The sequence below is a fragment of the Rhinoraja longicauda genome, chromosome 8 (assembly GCF_053455715.1).
Source record: "Rhinoraja longicauda isolate Sanriku21f chromosome 8, sRhiLon1.1, whole genome shotgun sequence".
Lineage (NCBI taxonomy): Eukaryota > Metazoa > Chordata > Chondrichthyes > Rajiformes > Arhynchobatidae > Rhinoraja > Rhinoraja longicauda.
Genome location: NC_135960.1, coordinates 34,367,533 through 34,388,494, shown reverse-complemented (window position 1 = coordinate 34,388,494; position 20,962 = coordinate 34,367,533). Strand labels below are relative to the sequence as shown.

General features: G+C 47.4%; 1 protein-coding gene across 1 annotated transcript in view; it reads left to right on the top strand.

The window, feature by feature from the left end:
* The window catches only part of LOC144596358 (uncharacterized), a 126,843-nt gene extending 106,914 nt beyond the window's left edge, over positions 1-19,929 (top strand). Inside the window, 14 exon segments of the mRNA XM_078404615.1 lie at positions 797-871; positions 956-1,030; positions 1,749-1,797; positions 3,376-3,465; positions 7,342-7,385; positions 8,834-8,953; positions 9,167-9,320; positions 10,670-10,728; positions 10,990-11,118; positions 11,852-11,890; positions 12,972-13,289; positions 14,518-14,715; positions 15,288-15,400; positions 16,127-19,929. Of these exon segments, the coding sequence (XP_078260741.1) occupies positions 797-871; positions 956-1,030; positions 1,749-1,797; positions 3,376-3,465; positions 7,342-7,385; positions 8,834-8,953; positions 9,167-9,320; positions 10,670-10,728; positions 10,990-11,118; positions 11,852-11,890; positions 12,972-13,289; positions 14,518-14,715; positions 15,288-15,400; positions 16,127-16,340 (1,677 nt within the window). The 3' untranslated portion in view covers positions 16,341-19,929.
* Positions 19,930-20,962: the final 1,033 nt, after the last annotated feature.

Sequence of the window (20,962 nt, the reverse complement as noted above, 5' to 3'; positions counted from 1 at the left end):
ATGTTACAGTTGTATAGCACGTTGATGAGGCCATACTTGGAGTACTGTGTATGTAGGAACTGCAGATGCCGGTTTTTATCGAAAATAGACACAAAATGCGAAAGTAACCCAGCATGTCTATCTTGGAGTACTACGTTTAGTTTTGATCAACCTGCTCTAGGAAAGATGTCATTAAGCTGGAAAGAGTGCAGAAAAGTTTGATGATGATGTTGCCAGGACTTGAGGGATGGAGATATATGGAGAGGTTGGGAAGGCTGGATGTTATTCTTGGTGTGTAGGAAACTGAGGGGTGATCTTTCAAGGTGTATAAAATCATGAAGGGCAAAGAAAGTATGAATGTACACACTCTCCCAGCGGTTGGGGAACCAGGGTCTAGAGGGTATAGGTTAAAGATGAGAGGGGAAAGATTTAATAGGAATCTCTAGGGCAGCTTTTTCATACAGAATATGGAATGGATTCCATAGGATATGGAATGAGCTGCCATACAAAGTGATTGAAGCTGATATACTAACAATTAAAAGATATTTGCACGGGTACATTGCAGTTTAGTTTATTTTAGTTTAGAGATACAGCGCGGAAACAGGCCCACACCGCACCACACTGACCAGCAATCCCCGCACATTAACACTATCCTACACACACTTGGGACAAATTACACATACAACAAGCACCCATAGTCAGGATTGAACCTGGGCTTCTGGCGCTACAAGCGCTGTAAGACAGCAACTCTACCGCTGCGCCACCGTTGCCGCCACATCTTTTCTCACGGTCTAATCCCATCTTTTCTCTTGGATAGGGTCGTCCTGGGATAAATGGACTGAAAGGGGAGAAGGGTGAGGGAGGAGATTATGGCAGCAGTTATGGATTCCGGGTAAGTCCACCTGATTACTTTATTTGACAAAACCGCTGTTTAATTCCCAGCTTTGCTCTGATTCTGTTTTCCTTCCATATTAAGAGTATTCCTGGCCCTCCGGGACCCCCTGGACCTCCTGGAGCCCCTGGGCTACTGGCATCATCCTTTGACAACAACGTAAGTGGGTCGCAGCTGAGAGGGAGGTAGTAAATGAAGCACGGTACAAGAGGTCTATCTCACTTCATCCCTTGTGGACAATCCCAGCCATCGCCCAGGTTCTAGCTTCCAGATCAGGTCTCGGGCTCATTGTTCTCCAGTATCTTTGACCACACTCCAGTGAAGCAGTGAGGGAATGCCGCATTGTCAGAAGTCCTGCCTTTTGGCCGTAGGCCATGTCTATTCCCATGGAAGATCTCTGAGCACAATCGTGTAGAATAACAACGGAAGTATTCCCCGGTGTCCTGACCAACATGTATCTCCCGGGCTGTAGGTTATTTGGTTAGCATCACCTTCCAATTTTTGGAACATCTCGCAGGTCAACATGGAGGCCCTCGTTGCACTCAGCTGTGGACTGGCCATATTGTTCACTTGCCTGACACTCTCTGAAACAAACACTGCAGTTGAGGGACTCAGCGGTGCTTCTCGGAACAGTGTCTTGGAATGAGCAGCCAGACTCTCAGCTTCAGGTCTCAACCCAGAGACAGCACCTCCACCATGCCCCACCCGTAGCTCTGAAGGGCCAGCCTAAATATTAGCGCTCAAGTTCATGTGGAGAGAGGAATTCACTCCCTTCTCTCTATGAGACAAGAGTGCCAGCCATGAGCCCTGGCTGGTGCTGGGAAAAGTGGTGCGGAGTTTGGCTAACACTGACTTGCTCTTACCTTCTTTTCTGAAGGTGTTTGGTGCAGGAGCTGCCCCCTATCCTGGACTTCTCGGACAACCAGGTAAAGACCCATTTATTGCTCTTCTGGAATAAAGTGCGTTTATCCCCTGACTAATGTTCTGGCACTGAGATCCTCAATTTTGCTGGAGGGAAGGAGTTGAATAGAGGCCTCATCTTGACCTTGATGGCACTCGATTTGAAGTATTCAATTCAATTCAATTTTAGTTTAGTTTAGAGAAACAGCATGGAAACAGGCCCTTCAGCCCACCGGGTCCACGCTGACCAGTGACCCCCACATATTAACACTAGGGACAATTTTTACATTTACCAAGCCAATTTACCTACATACCTGTACATCTTTGGAATGTGGAATTCAATTCAATTCAATTCGTGTGAGGTTAAAGGCGAAGCGATTGCTTTTCCTTTGGATACAGATGCAGAAATAAAATGATGAGGCATCACAGACAGAAGAGGGGTCCAAAAAGTGTCTGTTCTTCTCCCTCCACAGAGGTTAAGTCCCTCCAGCACTTTGTTTTTTTGCTTCTGATTCCAGCATTGCAGTCTCTTGTGCCTTCGTCAATCTGAAAAATGTGTTTGTCACTCTACAAATACTGCCTGATTTATTGAAATAATCTGGTATATTCTGTTTAAATTCAGATTTCTTAGTTTGCAATAATTGACACAGAACTGCTTAGAACAAATTTATTGGCCTCCTGATGGCCAAATCCAGTGATCTCTCATTGCATTGCAAACTTTATCACTGTCATTGTTCCTTTCCCCCGTTCTTTTAAGGAAAGTGGTTGTTACTGGTAACCACCAGCATTTATTGACAATCCTTAAATACCCCCCAGAAGCTTGTGGTGAGCCATCACCTTGAACATTCATGTGTTAAGATATGCTCCTGGTTCTATTGGCCACAGAGTGCTGATGTAATGTTGCCGGGATAAATGGAGACAGAGGTATGAGTGTAGATTCCAGCCTTAACCTGTTGAACCAAGCCTCCAAACTCTATTCTATAATACAGATAGTTCCGCTACATTGTGTATTTCCACAAAGCAGAATACATAATATATAATGCATACGGATCTAATGTGATTGACAAATTAAACAAATTAAACAACACTATTTATATTACACCGCCCTAATTGATTCAATCGGGAACATGATAACAACTTAAAAGTTACTTTGTCAATTTGGCAATTGACAAGCTGGGTAAAAAAACTGTCTTGGAAAAACAAAGCAATCTAGGAAAAATGACTGTTTCCATGTAACCATCTCAAAGTATAATGATGTCTGTCGGTTTCACTGCAGGTGGTCATTGAAATTGACAAACAATTGCTTCAATCGGTGGCATACCGAATGTTACATATGGCCTTTAGTATTTTTACTTTGCAGTGACAAAAATAAATTTATAAATTAAAAAGACCATTCATTATCTTTGAAAATTCTAGGGGGAGAAATCGTTTTCATCGCGAGTCTAAACGCTCTAGCCACTAACCCATTTTACTCCATTCACACAATCTAACACATGGTTTCTTAGGAACACAACTATCTTGTTTTAGCAGGATTAGGATTATCTGAACTGCAACAACAGCTTCATGACCATTTACATTCGCATTTGCTCTCTTCTCTTGTACAGGTTCAAAAGGAGAGCATGGCAGCCCAGGTTATCCGGGTTCCCATGGGACCAAAGGGGAAGTGGGTCAGCCAGGAATACCAGGCCCACCCGGTGAGTAGAAATAGATTCTGGCAGCAGCAGTATAAAAGGTTCCTGTAAGAATTCAATACTTGCTCAAAACAATTCAGCCATGCACTGGAAAGATAGCAATGAACAATCAGAGTGGAAGATGCCAACACATATTCAAGTACAGTAAACCCTCGCTACAACGGACCACATGGGGGGTGATGGTATCCGTCATTACAGATTGTAAACTATAAATGGATAAGAGGGTTAATTATATACAGTACTCTTGGAAAAACAGCCATTAAACATTCACTGCACAATAAACAGTAAAGGACACAAAATGCACAATACCTTGGGACTGTGTGGCACCATGGTAGAGTTGCTACCTTACAGGGCCAAAGATCCGAGTTCGGCCCTGACCACGGGTGCTTCCTGTGGCCACATGAGTTTCCTCCGGATGCCCGGATTTCCTCCCGCGTTGCGGTGATGTGCAGGTTTGTGGTGTAGTAGACTCCTGTGGGTCAATGGTCGAGCAACTGCCTCGCAGCATCGGGGGCCCGGGTTCGATCCTGGCCTTGGGTGCTCCTTGTGGCCGTGGGGTTTCCTCCGGGTGCTGGAGCCCAGGTCCCTGGCATTGTGGGGATGTGGGGCTGTGGGGATGTGGGGCTGTGGGGATGTGGTGCTGTGGGGATGTGGTGCTGTGGGGATGTGGTGCTGTGGGGATGTGGTGCTGTGGGGATGTGGGGCAGTGGTGCTGTGGGGACGTGGTGCTGTGGGGACGTGGTGCTGTGGGGACGTGGTGCTGTGGGGACGTGGTGCTGTGGGGACGTGGTGCTGTGGGGACGTGGTGTTGTGGGGACGTGGTGCTGTGGGGACGTGGTGCTGTGGGGACGTGATGCTGTGGGGATATGGTGATGTGGTGATGTGCTGTGGGGATGTGGGGATGTGGTGCTGTGGGGATGTGGTGCTGTGGGGATGTGGTGCTGTGGGGATGTGGGGATGTGGTGTTGTGGGGCTGTGGGGCTGCGCCACTGCCAGTGGTTGGGCTGCAGGCCTGCACGTCTTTTTGTTGGTGCAGGTGAGGGGTGAGGCGAAGGGTGCCGGGTGTAAAACCCAAGCTGTCACACTGTCTTTGTCTTTGCAATTTGGGAAGAAAGATAAAACTGTGGCGGTCCCTGGTGGTGAGCCACGCATAGTGCGAACCCTCGGTTCGGGGGCGGGGTCACGGAACTTGGAACGGGGAGGAGTGGCAGTTAGTAGTGGAGTTGAACTGGTTGGGGGTTTGGGGAGCCGTACGGTGCTTGAGGAATAAAGAAAACTTCGCTTGACACGAGTCCCGCTTCATTGGTGACCTCGACGGTCCGAAATAGGTATTTTGGATGGCAATAATGGACGCCGCCAGCGCTCGGCCTGCCATTGCCAAACGCAGTTGCACTTAAGCTGCCGGTCTTCTGAACCTCGTAGCCCCCGGTATGGTTCCAGCAGGCGGCAGCTCAATTCCACATCCGCAGGATTACAGCCGATGACCCCGCTACTTCTATGTCGTCGGCGCACTCGACCAAGAGATGGCCGGTCGGTTGGTGCTTTACTTGTGCGAACCGCCAGCGGCCAACAAATACAACGGTCTCAAGGTGCTGCTCCTCCGCACTTTCAGGCTCAGCCGCCTGGAGCGAGTGGCGCAGATCCTCCACATGGGCGGGCTCGCCGACTGTAAGCCATCGGCCCTCATGAGCGAAATGCTCAGGCACATGGACGGCCACCAACCCTGCCTGCTTTTTGAGTACGCCTTCCTAGAGCAGTTGCCCGACGACATCCGCCTGCTCCTCTTGGGCGAGTTTCGATGTCCCCCTGCAGCTAACGGAACGTGCAGATGAGCTGTGGCTGGCCAGGGGGCAGGGCGGAGGTTCGCTTGATCGTGTGTCAATAGCGCCTTCGAGGGCGCAGCGACCTGGGGCCGTGCTCACCGGGGGCTCAGCTGAATTTCTTGCTCCGGGAGAAGCTGGTATGAACAAGAAGGAGAATTGGTGCTTCTACCACCAATGCTGGGGTTCCGCAGCCCGCCAATGCCGCTCGCTCTGTCCGTGTCCGGGAAATGCTGGGGCCGGCCGCCAGTAATCACCTCGGCGGTCGGCCGCATACACCGCTTATATGCATGGGACTGGCGCTCGGGACGACGATTCCTGGTGGACACAGAGGGGGAAGTCAGCGTTTTGTCCCCATCGGAGGTGGGCACTCGTTCTGGGAAGCAGGGGCCTTCGTTAACTGCCGCGAATGGCAGCACCCTATGAACTTACAGCGTCCGCACCATTCCGCTTATCTTTGGCCCTTGCCACTTCACCTGGCCTTTCACCGTTGCTGGGCGCCGAATTCCTGCGGGCGCAATCAATTTTAGTTGACTTGAGGGGGAAACGCCTCGTTCACGCTTCCACATTGGAAGTGATCTCCTTGCGCCCTGCTATGTCCGCCACGCCAATCCGCAACCAGGTGTCTTAGTGGACAACATTTACGCTCAGGTTTTACGCTCAGGGACTTTCCTGAAATTTTGACTCCGCAATTCCACATGGCCAGCCTGAAACATGGTGTGGTGCATCACATTGTTAATTCAGGACCACCGCCTCCACGTCCGCTCCACTTCCGCGCCCGCAGGCTGTCTCCCGACAAACTCCACATCGCCAAAATGGAGTTTCGCAACTTGGAGGCTATGGGAATTGTCCGGAGATCGGATAGCCCATGGGCTTCCCCGCTGCACATGGCACCGAAGATCTCCGGGGGCTAGAGGCCTTGTGGTGACTACCGCCACCTGAACGACGCCACCATCACGGATCGCTACCCTATTCCCCACATCCAGGACTTCTCCGCCCACCTGGCTGAGGCTGTTCCTTTTGGAGGTCGACTTAGTCCGGGGTTACTGCTTTTGATGGGGCCAAGGAAGCATTGGCTCGGGCGACGATGCTGGTGCATCCGTGGGTCGATGCCCCTACAGCACTAATGGTGGATGCCTTGGGCTCCGCGGTCGGCGGCGTGCTGGAGCAGTCGCTCGCCGGTCACTGGCGGCCTCTCACCTTTTTCAGTCGCCAGCTTAACCGGGCTGAACGGAAGTACAGTGCGTTCGACCAGGAGCTCCTCGCCTTGCACTTGGCAGTACGACACTTCCGCAATTTCCTGGAGGGCCGGGACTTTACTGCCTTCACTGACCATAAGCCCCTCACCTTTACGTTCGCTAAGGTTTCAGATCCCTGGTCCACTCGGCAGCAGCGCCAGCCCACGGCAACTCCGAATTCACAACCAACATCCGCCACATTGCTGACAAATGTAACCTGGTTGCTGATGCCCTGTCCCACCCAGCTGATGAAGCCGTCCTCGACGTGGTCCCGGCCATAGATTATTCCGCCTTGGCTGCGGTGCAGCTGGCGGACGAGGAGATACCAGCCTACCCAACTGCGGTTTCTGGTTTGGTGCTGGGCGACGGGCCGTTGGGTCCCGCCGGGGTTACTGTCCTAAGCGACGTTTTCACGGGGCAGCCGCGGCCCATTGGCCGGGCTACTTGGCGTCGCCGGGTTTTCGACGTCTTCCATGGGTTGTGGCCCACCCGTCTATCCGTGCGACGGTCACGATGGTGGTCTCTGTAAGCTGTTCAGTAACCTCTTGTGGATGGCACACAGTGTCAAGCATTAATTCTGAAGGGGTGAATGGTTGAAGTAGTGGGACAATAAGAAGGGCAGGAGACCAGGGACCATAGTATCTCACGTTCCCTACATCACGGAGACTTCCTTGGGAAGTGTGAGGCCTGCCTTTCACCAAGGTCAGGACCACACTAGGGCAGCTCGACTTGAGCCAACAGCTCAACCATTTTGTTGATGTTATTGAAGTGTTTCTTTGCACCTGAACCAGTACTAATGTCTCTGTGCTCTTCCCCTTCAGGAATCGTTCCTTATGATGTGTATGATTTTCACTCTGCAAACAGGGTAAGTGTTACAATCTTCCAACTGACAAACTCAACTCTCATGCTCCCTGTGACTGCAGTACTGGCTTGGGCACCTGCTTACATTCTGCCCCAAACCTTTTTGTATCTACATAGAGATCGTTAGTGAAGATTTGACTTTGCTGACAGTTTTTGTACACACTTACAATCTGGAGACACAAGAAATTGCAGATGATGGTTTACAAATAAAAACACCAAGTGCTGGAGTAACTTAGCGGGTCAGTCAGCATCTGTGGAGGACGTAGACAGGTGATGTTTTGGGCTGGGACCCTTCTTCGGACTGGACTTGTCTGAAGAAGGGTCCCAATCCAAAATGTTGCCTCTCAATGTCCTCAACAGATGCTGACTGACCCACTGAGTTTCTCCAGCACTTGGTGTTTTTATTTGTAAACCAGCATCTGCAGTTCTTGTGTCTCCAGGTTATCAGAGTATACAGAAATGCTGCCTGAGTTACACTAGCACTTTGTGTTCTTTACTTTGGTAATCTGTTATCCAACTATTCAGGCTCATAGGTGATCTTGACTCTGTGTCCATTCACCAGGACCCCATTTCCCACACTCTCTTTACGCTCACCAGGACCCCAGTTGCTGCATTCCGCATCCACTCACCAGAATCCTAGTTCCCAAGCACTTCCATCCATTTGCTAAGGCCCCACTTCTGCATTCCCTTGAAACCCATCACATTCACTAGAAAGTTGGGATATAACATCTTAATTAAAGTGAATTAAAATGTTGTTGGAGTGTTAACAAAACATTATCCAATCGTCTGGAAATCTGCTATTCCCTCACCACCAAAGGCCTGATGGAGTTTTAGTTGAGTTGAGTTGAGTTTAGTTTATTGTCACATGTACCGACAGTGAAAAGCTTTTGTTACGTGCTAACCAGTCAGAGGAAAGACAATACATGATTACAATTGAGCTATCTACTGGATACAGATACTTGATGAAGGGATTAACGTGAATAACGTTTAGTACAAGATAAAGCCAGTAATGTCAGATCAAAGATAGTCTGAGGGTCTCCAATGAGGTAGACAGTAGCTCAGGACTGTTTATTCATAAAATAATTGAAGTTGTGTCTTTATCAAGTTACCTCAGCATTCTCAATCCTTCCATAGCCTTGGAATCTTTGGGAATTAAAGAATAAGCTCTGGATACAAATCTGGGATCTCTGGGATAAAACGTCAGGGGTGCAACAATGCTTATTTGATGTAATTATTCCTTGAAGTAACAAGAAGTCCAATTGGTCGTGGGAGGTGATGTGTCACTATGCTGATGGTGGCAGCATTGGGTGATTGGAAGCAAGTCAATCAGGGTTGATGGCCACTGGCTGTGAGCTAGTCATCCATGACATGTTTAGTTTTTGTGCTCAGTCTTAGCTGGCTCATTTTAGTTTAAGATCTTTCATCTTCTTCCTTCCACCCGTCCTCTTGCAGGGAGAGAAGGGAGACCGAGGTAATGCAGGGCAGAAGGGAGAGAAGAGAGCATCGAGCTATGGCTCGGGTATACCCGGGCCTGCAGGACCTCCTGGATCTCCAGGACGACCAGGGCTTCAGGTAAGAACCTCCTGTGGACATTTCAGTGGGAGGCTGAGATCAGGGGGAGGGGGAGAATGGGTCATAGATCAAGGGTCAGGAGACGGAACCTCAGTCAATCAGGGACTCAGTGGGTGGGGGTTATCACCGATAATGAGGATATCTCCGACATTTGCTTCATTGTCCCATTCACTGAATGTTATTATCTGAGCAAACAATCTGTTTATCAACCAGGGGCCAAAAGGAGACAGCATTGTTGGACCCAGAGGCCTGCCAGGCAACCCAGGACCCCCAGGTTACGGCTACCCAGGAACACCCGGCCCCCCAGGACTACCTGGTGTACCTGGCCTGCCAGCATCAGGTGTATCACCAGACCAACCATCAACAAGTGGGTCTCATTTTATTTTATTCTGAAATATACAGTTTAAATGAATTTGGGTGGATATATACTGTAGGGTAGGGTGGTTGAAGGGAGGTTGTTTAATATGGCGAGGATTTAGTTGGAAAGGAAATGATAGTTGAGATGGAGAAGATTTGACCAGGATGGAGAGAGGTTGATTGTTGTGGAATGGATGTTGAGTGAATGTTGTGGAACAGATTATTTGGTATCTGTGGGGAGGGTTGGTTGGATTGGAGAGGATTTGGTCGCAGTGGAGAGTGTTCAGGATGGAGTGGAAATGGTTTGGTTGTTGTGGAGGGGGTTTGGTAGAATTGGAGAGATTTGGCTGGGTTAATGACTGTGTTTGGTTGTGGTGTTAGGACAGAGAGGATTTATTTGGATTAGTAAGCGGGTGGTTGGGTTGGCAAGGATTGGTTCAGTTGGAGTGAGCTTGGTTGCATTGGAGAGGGGTTGGTTCTTTTGGGGAGAGTTTGATAGAGTTCTAGAGGATTTAATAGAGTTGGGTTTGTATTGGGGAGTGGCTTGTGATGTTGTTTGATTGGGCTGAAGAAATTTGTTGATCTGCAGAATTAGTTGAAGGTGCAGATTGGTTGGGATGTAGAGAGTTAAATTTGGATAGAGAGAACTAAATTGACTTGGGAAGGATTTGTTGGGATAGAGATAATTTTGTTCTAATGGGAAATGTTTGGAGTCATGTGATTTAATTAGGATGGAGAAGGTTTGATAGGGTTGCAAAATATTTCCCATGCAGAGGATTTGGTTTGTGTTAAGGGCAGTTAGTTTGGATGGAGAGTTCTAGGTTGAGATCAAGAGGAATTAGTTGATTATGGAGTGAATGTGGTCTGGTTAGTGAGGGTTTTCTTGATGTGGGGAGGATTTGCTTGGATTGGGTTTGGTTAATATAGAGAGGATTTCATCAGATGAAGGGATCTGTTCAAAGAAGAGTTTTGGTGGTGGGTTCAAATGGTCAAACTTACTATTGCTTTCAGGGCCATTGATTATGCCCTCACCATAGAACATGACAAATCTGGTTAAAACTGGCTGAGACTTCGCCAGCAAACACTCCAATGCATCCGGGAGGATAGCAAGTAAAAATGAATAACAAGGAGAGATTTGTAGGCTTTTCGCCCGTACCTGCTGATAGCTGATGGTCAAATCATACAATAATCTGCAAAACAACCAGTTAGTGAATAATTAATACAATATGTGCCCCACATTGGTGAGCGTGGTTTGAAGGGCTATTCATTTTTCATGATGTGGAATTACATTTTTCTCCCTCTATCTCTTTCCCATCCCACAACACCCTCTCTCCTCCCCTCCCCTTCTACCACACACAGGTTTTGTCGGCCCACCTGGTCCCCCCGGACCCCCAGGATCGGCAACCTCAGCGTCTGGGGTAAGTCTGGCCTCTTCAGCACTAACTCCCGAAGAGGGTGACGTCGTAAAATGAAGTGCAATAGTTTCAGATCAACCGTCGGGAATGTAGGGCTGAACATCTTGTCTTCTCTTGGTTGATCAACGTGTTGTCTATTGTGAACAAGAGGACAGTTTTTGACCTCCCAGTTAAAGTTTAAAAAAAAGAAAATCCTCGACACAGTCCAATAATTCTTCATCTGTGTCAGCAGCATCCCTGACATTACATTTCAATATCATGCAGGTTACCGTCCTACAGACCTACCAAACGATGCTCAGCATCTCTCAAAGTCTACACGAGGGAACACTGGCTTACATCATGGAACGCGGAGAGCTGTATATTCGAGTGAGAGATGGCTGGCGGCAGGTTTATGTAAGTGTTTTTCAGATCCACTACTCTTTTGGAACCTGGTCCGATGTGTCAACCCCTCCGGCTTCACGTTGGCCAAACCCGACGTGACATTCTATTACATTTTCACAATCCACTCAGAACACAGGCATGTACAGATGCACTAGCACATTTCACACACATCAATACAGGGACAAAACCACTTATTCACAGACACACATGTTCAAATGCTAAAGTACTTTATACAGTAACCCCTCGCAATAACGGGCCTCTATATAACAGATTTCAGTTATAGCGGACTGAAGCTCCCTTTGCGCTGCCCCCTCGCCCACTCCCGCCAGTTACCCAATGTAATGTGGTATGCGTCTGGTTGTGGGAGCGGAGAGAGCAACCAGCATGAAGGTGGTGTGAGTACCAGGCCCGTCTCCGGCACACCTCATGTGGGCTGAGGGCTCTGTGGCCCCCAGCCTCTGAATTCCTGCTTGTTTAAACCCCTCCCCCCCTCCCACCCAAATCTGCATTTCTTCCCTCCCACCCTTAGATTAATGTTTACCCCCCTCACTTGGTTATAACGGACAATCGGCAATAATGGACACCATCCTCTCGCCCCAAGGTCCAATATTGGGAGGGTTTACTGTATATGTAAATATGTACCAAAACATGTGTACTCCGAGACTGCATTAACCAAAGCAGTGTACATATAGAGGGGCAGGCTTCGGAGAAACTGGTTACCTAACAAAATTATCTTTTCTTACAGCTTGGAGAGTATATTCCTTACCTTGGAGGTGGAATCCTTGTGAGTACAGTTCTGCTCCCGTGATTTGTATACTCTCCACTTCAGTATTTATTTCTTTATATACACATCGTGGTTTGTTTCTTTAAATATTTTTGTTCTTTTGATTTTGAAAAGACACATAACCTGTTTGAACTCATGCAATGGCCCAACAAGCTCTTTCAGTGATTTTGCTTAAGGGATAAATATTGGGCAGGCCGCAAGGAAAGTCTGCGATGATTTTCAGCCCTGGGAGCTTTTTCGTCCACCCTTCAAGACCAAATGCGATTTCTGCCCTGACAATGTGGGACACCATCGGAGCGGCAACGACATTGTGCGCTTAGAGCACACCAGCTTCTGAGCTTGGAGTGAGACCATCAGTCACCAAACCAAAAGAAGCAAGAGCAGGCGATTCAGCCTCTTATTCCTGCTCTATCCCTCACGGCACCTCCACTATTTTGCTGAGCTAATCTCAAATCCCTCATAGTCCATTGTGATTTCTGCAGATGCACTGTGGAAAGCAGCCTACTGGGAGAAATCATAGCTTGGTTTGGCAAATGCTCTGACCAAGTCCACAAGAAATTGCAAAGAGTTGTGGATGTCATCCAGTCTGTCATGCAAACAAGGGTGCCTTGCCCCACATTGATTCCCCATCTCCCTCTCCTGTCAGGCAAAAAATATAAAATATTGAAAGTTTGTATCACAGATTTAGTAACCACTGCTTCCCCACTAGTGAATTGACCTCTCATAAACTAAGGGTTTACTCCTGATCTTCCAACCTACATTGTTACAGCTCTTGCACTTTTTTTTAAATGTGCTCTTTCTCTGTAGCTGTAATGCTGTATCCTGCATTCTCATATTATTCTCCCTGCATTGTTGTACTTGTGTAATGGCTGTGATTGTACCTATGTATAGTATGATTTAACAAGTTAACGTACAAAACAAAGTTTTTCACTGTACCTCAGTACACTGGCAATAATAGATCAATACCACGACTGATATTTAATGGTTTTATTATACCTAAAATTTTCCATGGAAAATCTCTCAACTAAAGCTCAGTCCTGGATTGTGCCTTAATTTTCCTGACATGCTGATCCTTTTACAGGAAAACAAAGTGGAGGCAGTGGGATCCCCGCCAGTGGTGCAGTATTCCGGACAGCGGGAATCTGCGCCCAGTTCAGATCGAGTGGTTTCCACGGACTTGGGTTCTCCGGAGAACCGCAACCGTGAGCCGGAGCGACGGACGGAGAGCCAGCCGCGCAGGCAGCCGGAACCGCACCACCCCCAGCACGTGCCGAGAAGGCCAGCAGCCACCTCTCCTCCTCGCTCAGCCGGAACTCAGAGGGGGAACCAGCACGGCATCTCCCACCGACCCCATGTCACTCCCCCCGTCCATGCTGGCCGACTGCATGGGGTGCCAATGGTAAATGGTAGGGGTACGGGGGTGGGGGGGGTGGCATAATGTGGGCCGGATGCATGAACTGTACTCTGCTCCTAACTGAGTAAATACCAGAGCCTTATGTGTAGGAGAACTGCAGATGCTGATTTACACCAAAGATAGACACAAAAAGCTGGAATGGAATGGATCAGGCAACATCTCTGGAAAAAAGGAATAGGTGACGTTTCGGGTTGGGTTTGAATAAGGGTCTCGACCAAAAACGTTACATTCCTTTTCTCCAGAAATGCTGCCTGATCTGCTGAGTTACTCCAGCTTTTTGTGTCTACCAAAGGGCCTTAGATACAGCATGGAAACAGGCCCCCTTAGTCCTACAGGACCCATGCTGACCAATAATCACCCACTTTTACACTTGCACCTAACTTAACTTATGTTATCCTCCCAAACTCCCAACAACTCCTCCCCAGATTCCACTCCTCACCTATACATTGGGAGCAAACAACCTGAACATCTTTGGAACATGGAAGGAAACCGGCCAACTCGGGGAAAACCCACACGGCCACAGAGAGAATATGCAATTTCGAAACAGACAGCACCTGAAGCCGGGATCGAACCTGGGGTCCGTGGAGCTGCGAGGCAGCAGATCCATTCACTGCATCACTGAGCACTTTCATGACCCCAAAGCGATCAAAAGCAGTTCACTGAGTCATATCGCACAGAAACAGGTCCTTCGGCCCACCTTGTCCATGCTGTACATCTGTATTAGACCCCCTACCAGCACTTTAGACTTTAGAGATACAGCACAGAAACAGGCCCTTTGTCCACCCAGTCCGCACCAACCAGTGATCCGTACACTAGCACTATCCTACACACTAGGAACAATTTTCAATTTTTACCAAAGCCAATTAACCTACAAACCTATACATCTTCAGAGTGTAGGAGGAAATTGGAGCACCCAGAGAAAACACACGCAGTCACAGGGAGAACGTGCAAACTTCATTCTGACAACATCCATGGTCAGGATCAAATCCGGGTCTCCGGCGCTGTAATGCAGCAACTCTACCGCTGAGCCACTACATCGCCCCTTTGATCTGTGGTTGTCGATAACTTGGCATTCAAATGCTCATCCAGATTCATCTTTCTTTTGCAGTTTAGTTACTGGCAGCCTTGTCAACGATGTTTTCTTTTTTCTTCAGCCTGGAGTAAGAGCTGGGATTACTTTCCGCCTGCTGACACTCTCTTCTTCTGCCTACAGTTGCATCTCATGGCTCTCAACACGCCCCTCACAGGCAACATGCAGGGGATCCGTGGGGTGGACTTCCAGTGTTTCCAGCAGGCACGTGGAGTGGGTCTGATGGGCACATTCAGGGGCTTCCTCTCGTCCCGGCTGCAGGACCTGTATAGTGTGGTTCGCCGCGCTGACAGGAACTCGGTGCCCATTGTCAACGGCAAGGTAAGTCATCACACTTTGCCATGGCCAGAAACATAAATGTTTACATACATAGTAGCCGAGAATGGACTTCCATTCTCTCTGCAGCAATGTTCTGCAGAGTACCAAGTTGAGCTGCACTGGAACTAACAACACATCCCAGGCAGTAGTACCTCTGCTTGCAAATGCATTCTTAAGAGGGCTGCACTGGGGTGTAATGCATCCTTGACAGGGCTGTGCCAGGGTTGGAATGCAACAGGGTTGGAATGCATTCCTGACAGGTTTGCACAAGGATTGATTATGCATTCCCAGCAGGACGGCACACGGGCACAGAATGCATTCCTGGAATGTGGGCAATAAAAGGAAATCAAAGGATCAGAGTCAGGAGGAGTGGAAGATGAGCGGAAAGCAGAGGGGAAAGGAACAGGCTAATGGGGTGGTAGGAAACTGTGTACCCACCTGGGGGGATGGTACAAAAGAGAGAAGGATGGGTTTTACTTGAAATTGGAGAATATAATGTTCTTGTAAAGTTTCTGGGGAAGGTCTAAGGTAGCCAGTGGGTTGTACTGAGGAGTCCTCTTGCTCCTTGTCCTTAGGGAGAGGTGCTGTTTGATAGCTGGAGCTCACTCTTCACCGGATCTGGAGCTCCTTTCAAATCTTCCGCCATCTATTCCTTCGACGGACGAGATGTGCTTCGAGACCAGGCCTGGTAAGTAAATAGTGCGGTTGGTTCCATTGCCTTGTTGAGGTGGTAAAACCAAAGACCTGCATATAGGGGTTAGGAAAGGCCAATAGAGGCTGAGGGGTAAGAAGGAGATATTAGGATGGGTGGTCAAAGGCTTCTTTAAGGGGGAGCTGGAGATTTGAACGTGGGATGGAAGATGGTGAAGTAAGGTGGTCGGGTGGGATTAGAGACAGAAGAAGATGGGTAAGCAGTGAAAGAGAAAGTGTCAACAATAGGGCCATTGCTCCGTTTGTAAAATGAGAAACTTCCCTGTCCTCAAGATGTACCAGCACACTACACCCAAAGCATCGCCTTTTAATGCAGTAAGGCTCTCAGTGCAAAAGTTGTGGTTCAAGACACTCCAAAGAACCGAGCGCAGTGTCATGCAATAGGCCCTGGGCTTGGCATAACATTGAAAGATGGAGGGTGTCTGACAGTGCAGAAGGCCCCATTGCATGGAGAGCAGAAGAGGACTGTCTCCGGAGGGCCCTGATAGCTCAGCGGTCTTGGGATGAGTGTACCCATTGACATTAAAGTGCTGGAGTAACTCAGCGGGTCAGGCAGCACCTCTAGAGAAAATGGGTGGGTGATGTTTTGGGTCGGAACACTTACTCAGACTGAGAGTAAAGGGGGGGGGTACCCACTTTCTGCCTCCCTCACACCTACCAACTCTCTTTTCCTCCTCCCCGCCCCCACCCGTTCATCCCTCAGGTCTGAGAAGTTGATCTGGCATGGGTCAGATTCCAAGGGAAGGCGCCAGGGAGACAGCTACTGTGAAGCCTGGAGAGATGATAAGGGCAGTGGCAAGGGTATGGCTTCTTCCCTGCTCAGCAGCCGGCTCCTGGAGCAGCGCTCCAGCCCCTGTTCCAGCTCCTTCATCATCCTCTGCATCGAGAACAGCTACCTGCCACACTCCCGGAAGTAACGCGCCTCACCTCCCTGCCCACCGGAGAAAGTCTGCCGGCAAAAACACATTTTCTGTACAGATTGTAATTTTTTTTTAAACAAATTCTTTTTTTAAAAAAAAGACGGAAGAAAAGAAAAAAGCCAAAGAGGTCAGTTTTATAAAACAAATATTAAAATGCCACTCGCGGTGGTTTCCCAGCATGCACTGGGTGTGTCCTTGAGGTGCCCTGATGTTGCAAGTGTCCAGTGTGAGCATGCAACAATTTATACTTGTATGTGGAATGTTTGTGCAAGCCAATGTATTTTTTAACTTGCTGCTTCTGAAAGTTAGTCTTAATCAGATTCCTTTTCTAATTCATTCCTTTTTGCAGACTCATTCAGTCTTTTTATACTGTCATACCCAGTTGTATGTAGAACTACACGGACTGGTCTAGGCTACACCTTAATCATTTGGAAATTGAAATCATCACAAATGTGTGTGCATTGCATACACATAAATATGCACACACATACGTAATACTGTACATAGTACACAGGACTAACGATGTCTATGTGCTTGGACCCTCTTTCCCCATCTCATCTATGTGGGACTTACAAGGGCTTCATGAGTTCTCAGAGAAAGATAGAGGGAGACCCTGAAATGTACCCCGCTTCATTGATCTCACCTTCCTGGTGTTGGGGTGCAGTTGGCTATCCTGGAGCTGGAAGGTCAGTAGAAGACAAAAGGAGAGAGGAGAGGAGAGGACCACAAAGTTCATTCAGCCCATCTCAGCCCCATTCATTCACAGTAGTCCATCCATCAGAACACCAGGCCTTACCTTCAACAAGCGCTCCTGACCCTTTGTCTCTAAGTGGAACACAGATCCATGTTGTGGCCACATCTGAAGCTTGCAATCTATATTCCAGTTACTCAACATGTATGTTACATGTTATTGTTACAAATGGATTTTGTTGTTTTGAGTTGATGAAACTTCAGGCCTAGATAAATCAAAATGTGACACAGATAAATGTCAAACAACACAAATCTGACATGGTTGCTTAGGCGACAGGATATAGATTGTCACGGGTTGCAGCTGGGAGATTCCCATAGCCAGAATAGTCTTTATTGCAGTGACTGCCTTCATTTAGAAGGCCCTGCCATGTGACTTTTGTGAAGTACAGAAATTGCAAGCAAATGCCAGACATCTGAGAGAGAGAGGCAATAAATTCTATATCATTCCCACAGGTGAATGGTCAGTGAGGAGAAAAGCTTAGTGTGCTCCTAGTTTCACTCAACCCCACTGTTACTACATGCTTTTCTTTCACAAATGGATGGACAACATTTGAGATTTCAAAACACATCAACCAAAGCAGACTTTTGCTAAAATTAAGGACATGCATCCAAGTAATTAACCAGCACTGCAGGACAACCGAGGAACCATTGACTTTGTCCCTGGGGACAATGATCAAGAGGTTAAAGTAACTTTATGTTGTTGACTGCAGTCGATGCTCTCAGCCTGATTAACCCACTTTTGAAGCTGCTTTTGTCCCACCAACAGGGTTAGTTAAATAACTGAAATGAACTTAAGCCAGGTTACTGTGTCATGAGCAAGTAGTGCGTGGTTGCTATGGCTCTAGTGAAGTCGTTACCTGGAGTAATAACACAGAGGATAGTAGATTCAATTCCATTCTGTGATTTCAAATCCTGCTTCAGTGTCCTGGATCTGACAACATGAAGCTGTCTCTTCATGGTGAGCAAGAGCTTATTGCAGGAGGCCAACAGATCTAGTGATGTCCATCAGAAGTGGACCCTCCCCAGACCTCGCCCACATGTGATACCAGTTGTCGCAATTATTCTGGAAGAAATTCTCCCCCCTCGCCAGTACTGCCGTATAGGCAGCAATGACCATCTCCAGAAAATGGACAATAAATTGGAAATAACTTTCTTTTCCTCCCTGCACCTGTTGTTTGACCACAGTCTGCATCCTTGTGAGTGATGTGACTGATGTGCGATGTTTATTTTGTTGTTTTTGGAGCACGTATGGTCTCAAAATTCTCAAACCTGCTTCATTGCAAACCCAATAATTATCTTTGTATCCCCGACCGACCTCAATCGCAAAGTCCACCACTCCCACCCTCTCAAAACAAACGCGGCCAGCACCAACTTAACATCAGAATGTGCGGCAAGTTGCGGTTCACTGTAACTGAATGTCCAAAGCAGAGTGGACTTCTTAGGGAATGTCTTCAATCCTATTAAACCCAACAGTGAGGAGGCAGTCTATGAGTGGATCTAGAAATTGTTTTACATCACTGAACACAGTGTACGGTGCTTGCTCCTGCTGTAAGGCCGAATCTCCCTCCATCTTCACTACTAAGAAAGACGTTGAGAAGCAAGCTTGCACTGGCAAAACAAAATCCGTCCATCATTTTGTAAAAGAAGGCACTCCATGAGCAAATATTTTCCGGACCAAAACTTACTTGCTGTTCGGTTTCTTCAATACTCGACCAAATGCTCCACCTTGCTGTGTAGCTTAATCAGGTAACATTGTGCATGGTGCATTTGATTAGTAGTCAGGAAGGAGATTGGAAGTCCATGCTGACTGATCTCTGCTTGGTTACCTTGGCCTAATAGCAAGATAGCTAATTTAGTTTGTGGTTTACCGGGAGGTAGATCACATGACCTGCAACTTCTACTCATTTGGACCTCTCGCCCCACATTGCTCCCATTGGCCATTCAACCATACATCCCCCTTGGTAGAGCAATCAGAAAGCAAATAGATTCCACATTGCCTAATTGGACGTTGCTTCAGTGGTTATTCTACTAATACTCCCAATGGCCATTCATCCATATATGCCCATGGAACATCAATCAGAAAGCAAAATAAACTCTGAATTACCCAATTGGACGTAGCTTAAGTGTTTATTATTCCAATTTTTGGTATTTTTATATCTAATAAAAGTTTTTTAACAAAGTATATACCATTGCTTTTTAACTTTCCTCCAAAGGCAAAAATTTGAGTTCCATCTGTAATCCTGGAAGGTTGGCTTTTCTGTTCACTCAGAGCTTGAGTCAATCTGGCAGGAAGTGCTGGAGTGGGTGTGTTTGCTCATCCCCATTTCAGCTTTAGTTCTCTTCCAATGTCCACAAGCCATCGTTGGTTAAACCATTGAATGTTTACTTATATGTGTGTGTACGTAACTGCATCATTACACATTGGCACCAGAGAATTGAAAACCCGATTACTTTGGAAAGCCCAGCAATATAAATGCTCATTTGTAATGTTGTTTTGTGTGATTTGAGTGCCTTTTTATACTGCCTCGGTTTCCTTCTCTCTCCAAGGGCCACTGGTAATATGTTACCAACTAGACCCTTTGTCTGTTGGTGTCAATGACAAAGAGTGATACTTAACCTGCTGAATACTTACCTGAAGGACCAATTAACAAGCCAAAGGTCTCCCCTAATGTGTTGATGCAAACTTTAAACTCTTGGAGTCTGCACTACATTTCATGTCAAAACGTGAAAGTGCTATGATTAATGCCGGTGAACGTGTGCCGCACATTGTGTAGCTTTCTGTAACCTTGAAGCTCTCCAAACACTTCTCGCAGAATACTGAATAAAGATTATAAAGTCCTCTTTAAAATCATATCTCTTGCATGTTTATTTTGGGAGGAAGCATTTGATACCAGCAAACTTTGTTTGTTATTTGATGTGTTTCTGTTATAACTCCTTCATTTGTGTTCTAATTTCAAATAATAATTGTGTGTTTTTCCCTAAATTAGGAATTTTATCACAAGGTGCACAATTTTCCGTGTTGTGCCATGCACATAAGATGCATAAGTTGTGATCGGAATTTCGGATCACAGGCACATAGACTCAGACAACACACAAAAACATAACTTATACATAAATTACTCATAACTGCTGTAAGACAGTGAAAAAGCTGGAAAAAAAACCCCAGACATTAGTGCAAAATACAATTAGAAAAAAAACCCGTCCATGATAATGCAAGTGGTGGTCTACTTTTGTTTACTTGGTCATGTAGCAGCGAGTTGAGGACCCTTACGTAGCTGGTAGCAATCCTTGGTCAAGTAGCAGCGAGTTGAGGACCCTTACGTAGCTGGTAGCAATCCTTCATGATAGATGCCACTTTCTTGAGGCAGCGCTGCATTCAGATGCTTTCGATGGTGGGGAGGGTAGTGTCTGTGGTCTGGGCCCAGTCTCACTCCCAGCGACTGTACCACAGTCTCACTCCCAGCAAATGTCCCAACTGGGGCGGCACGGTGGCGCAGCGGTAGAGTTGCTGCCTTACAGCGAATGCAGCGCCAGAGACTCAGGTTCGATCCTGACTACGGGCGCCGTCTGTACGGAGTTTGTACGTTCTCCCCGTGACCGCGTGGATTTTCTCCAGGATCTTCGGTTTCCTCCCACACTCCAAAGACGCACTCCAAGGTTTGTAGGTTAATTGACTGGGTAAATGTTTTTTTTTTAATTGTCCCTAGTGTGTGTAGGATAGTGTTAATGTGCGGGGATCGCTGGGCGGCGCAGATTTGGTGGGCCGAAGGGCCTATTTCCGCGATGTATCTCTAAATCTAAAATAAAACTAAAACTGCAGTCTCGTGCATTGCTATGAGTTGGAATTGCCTTACCAGGTCATGATGCAT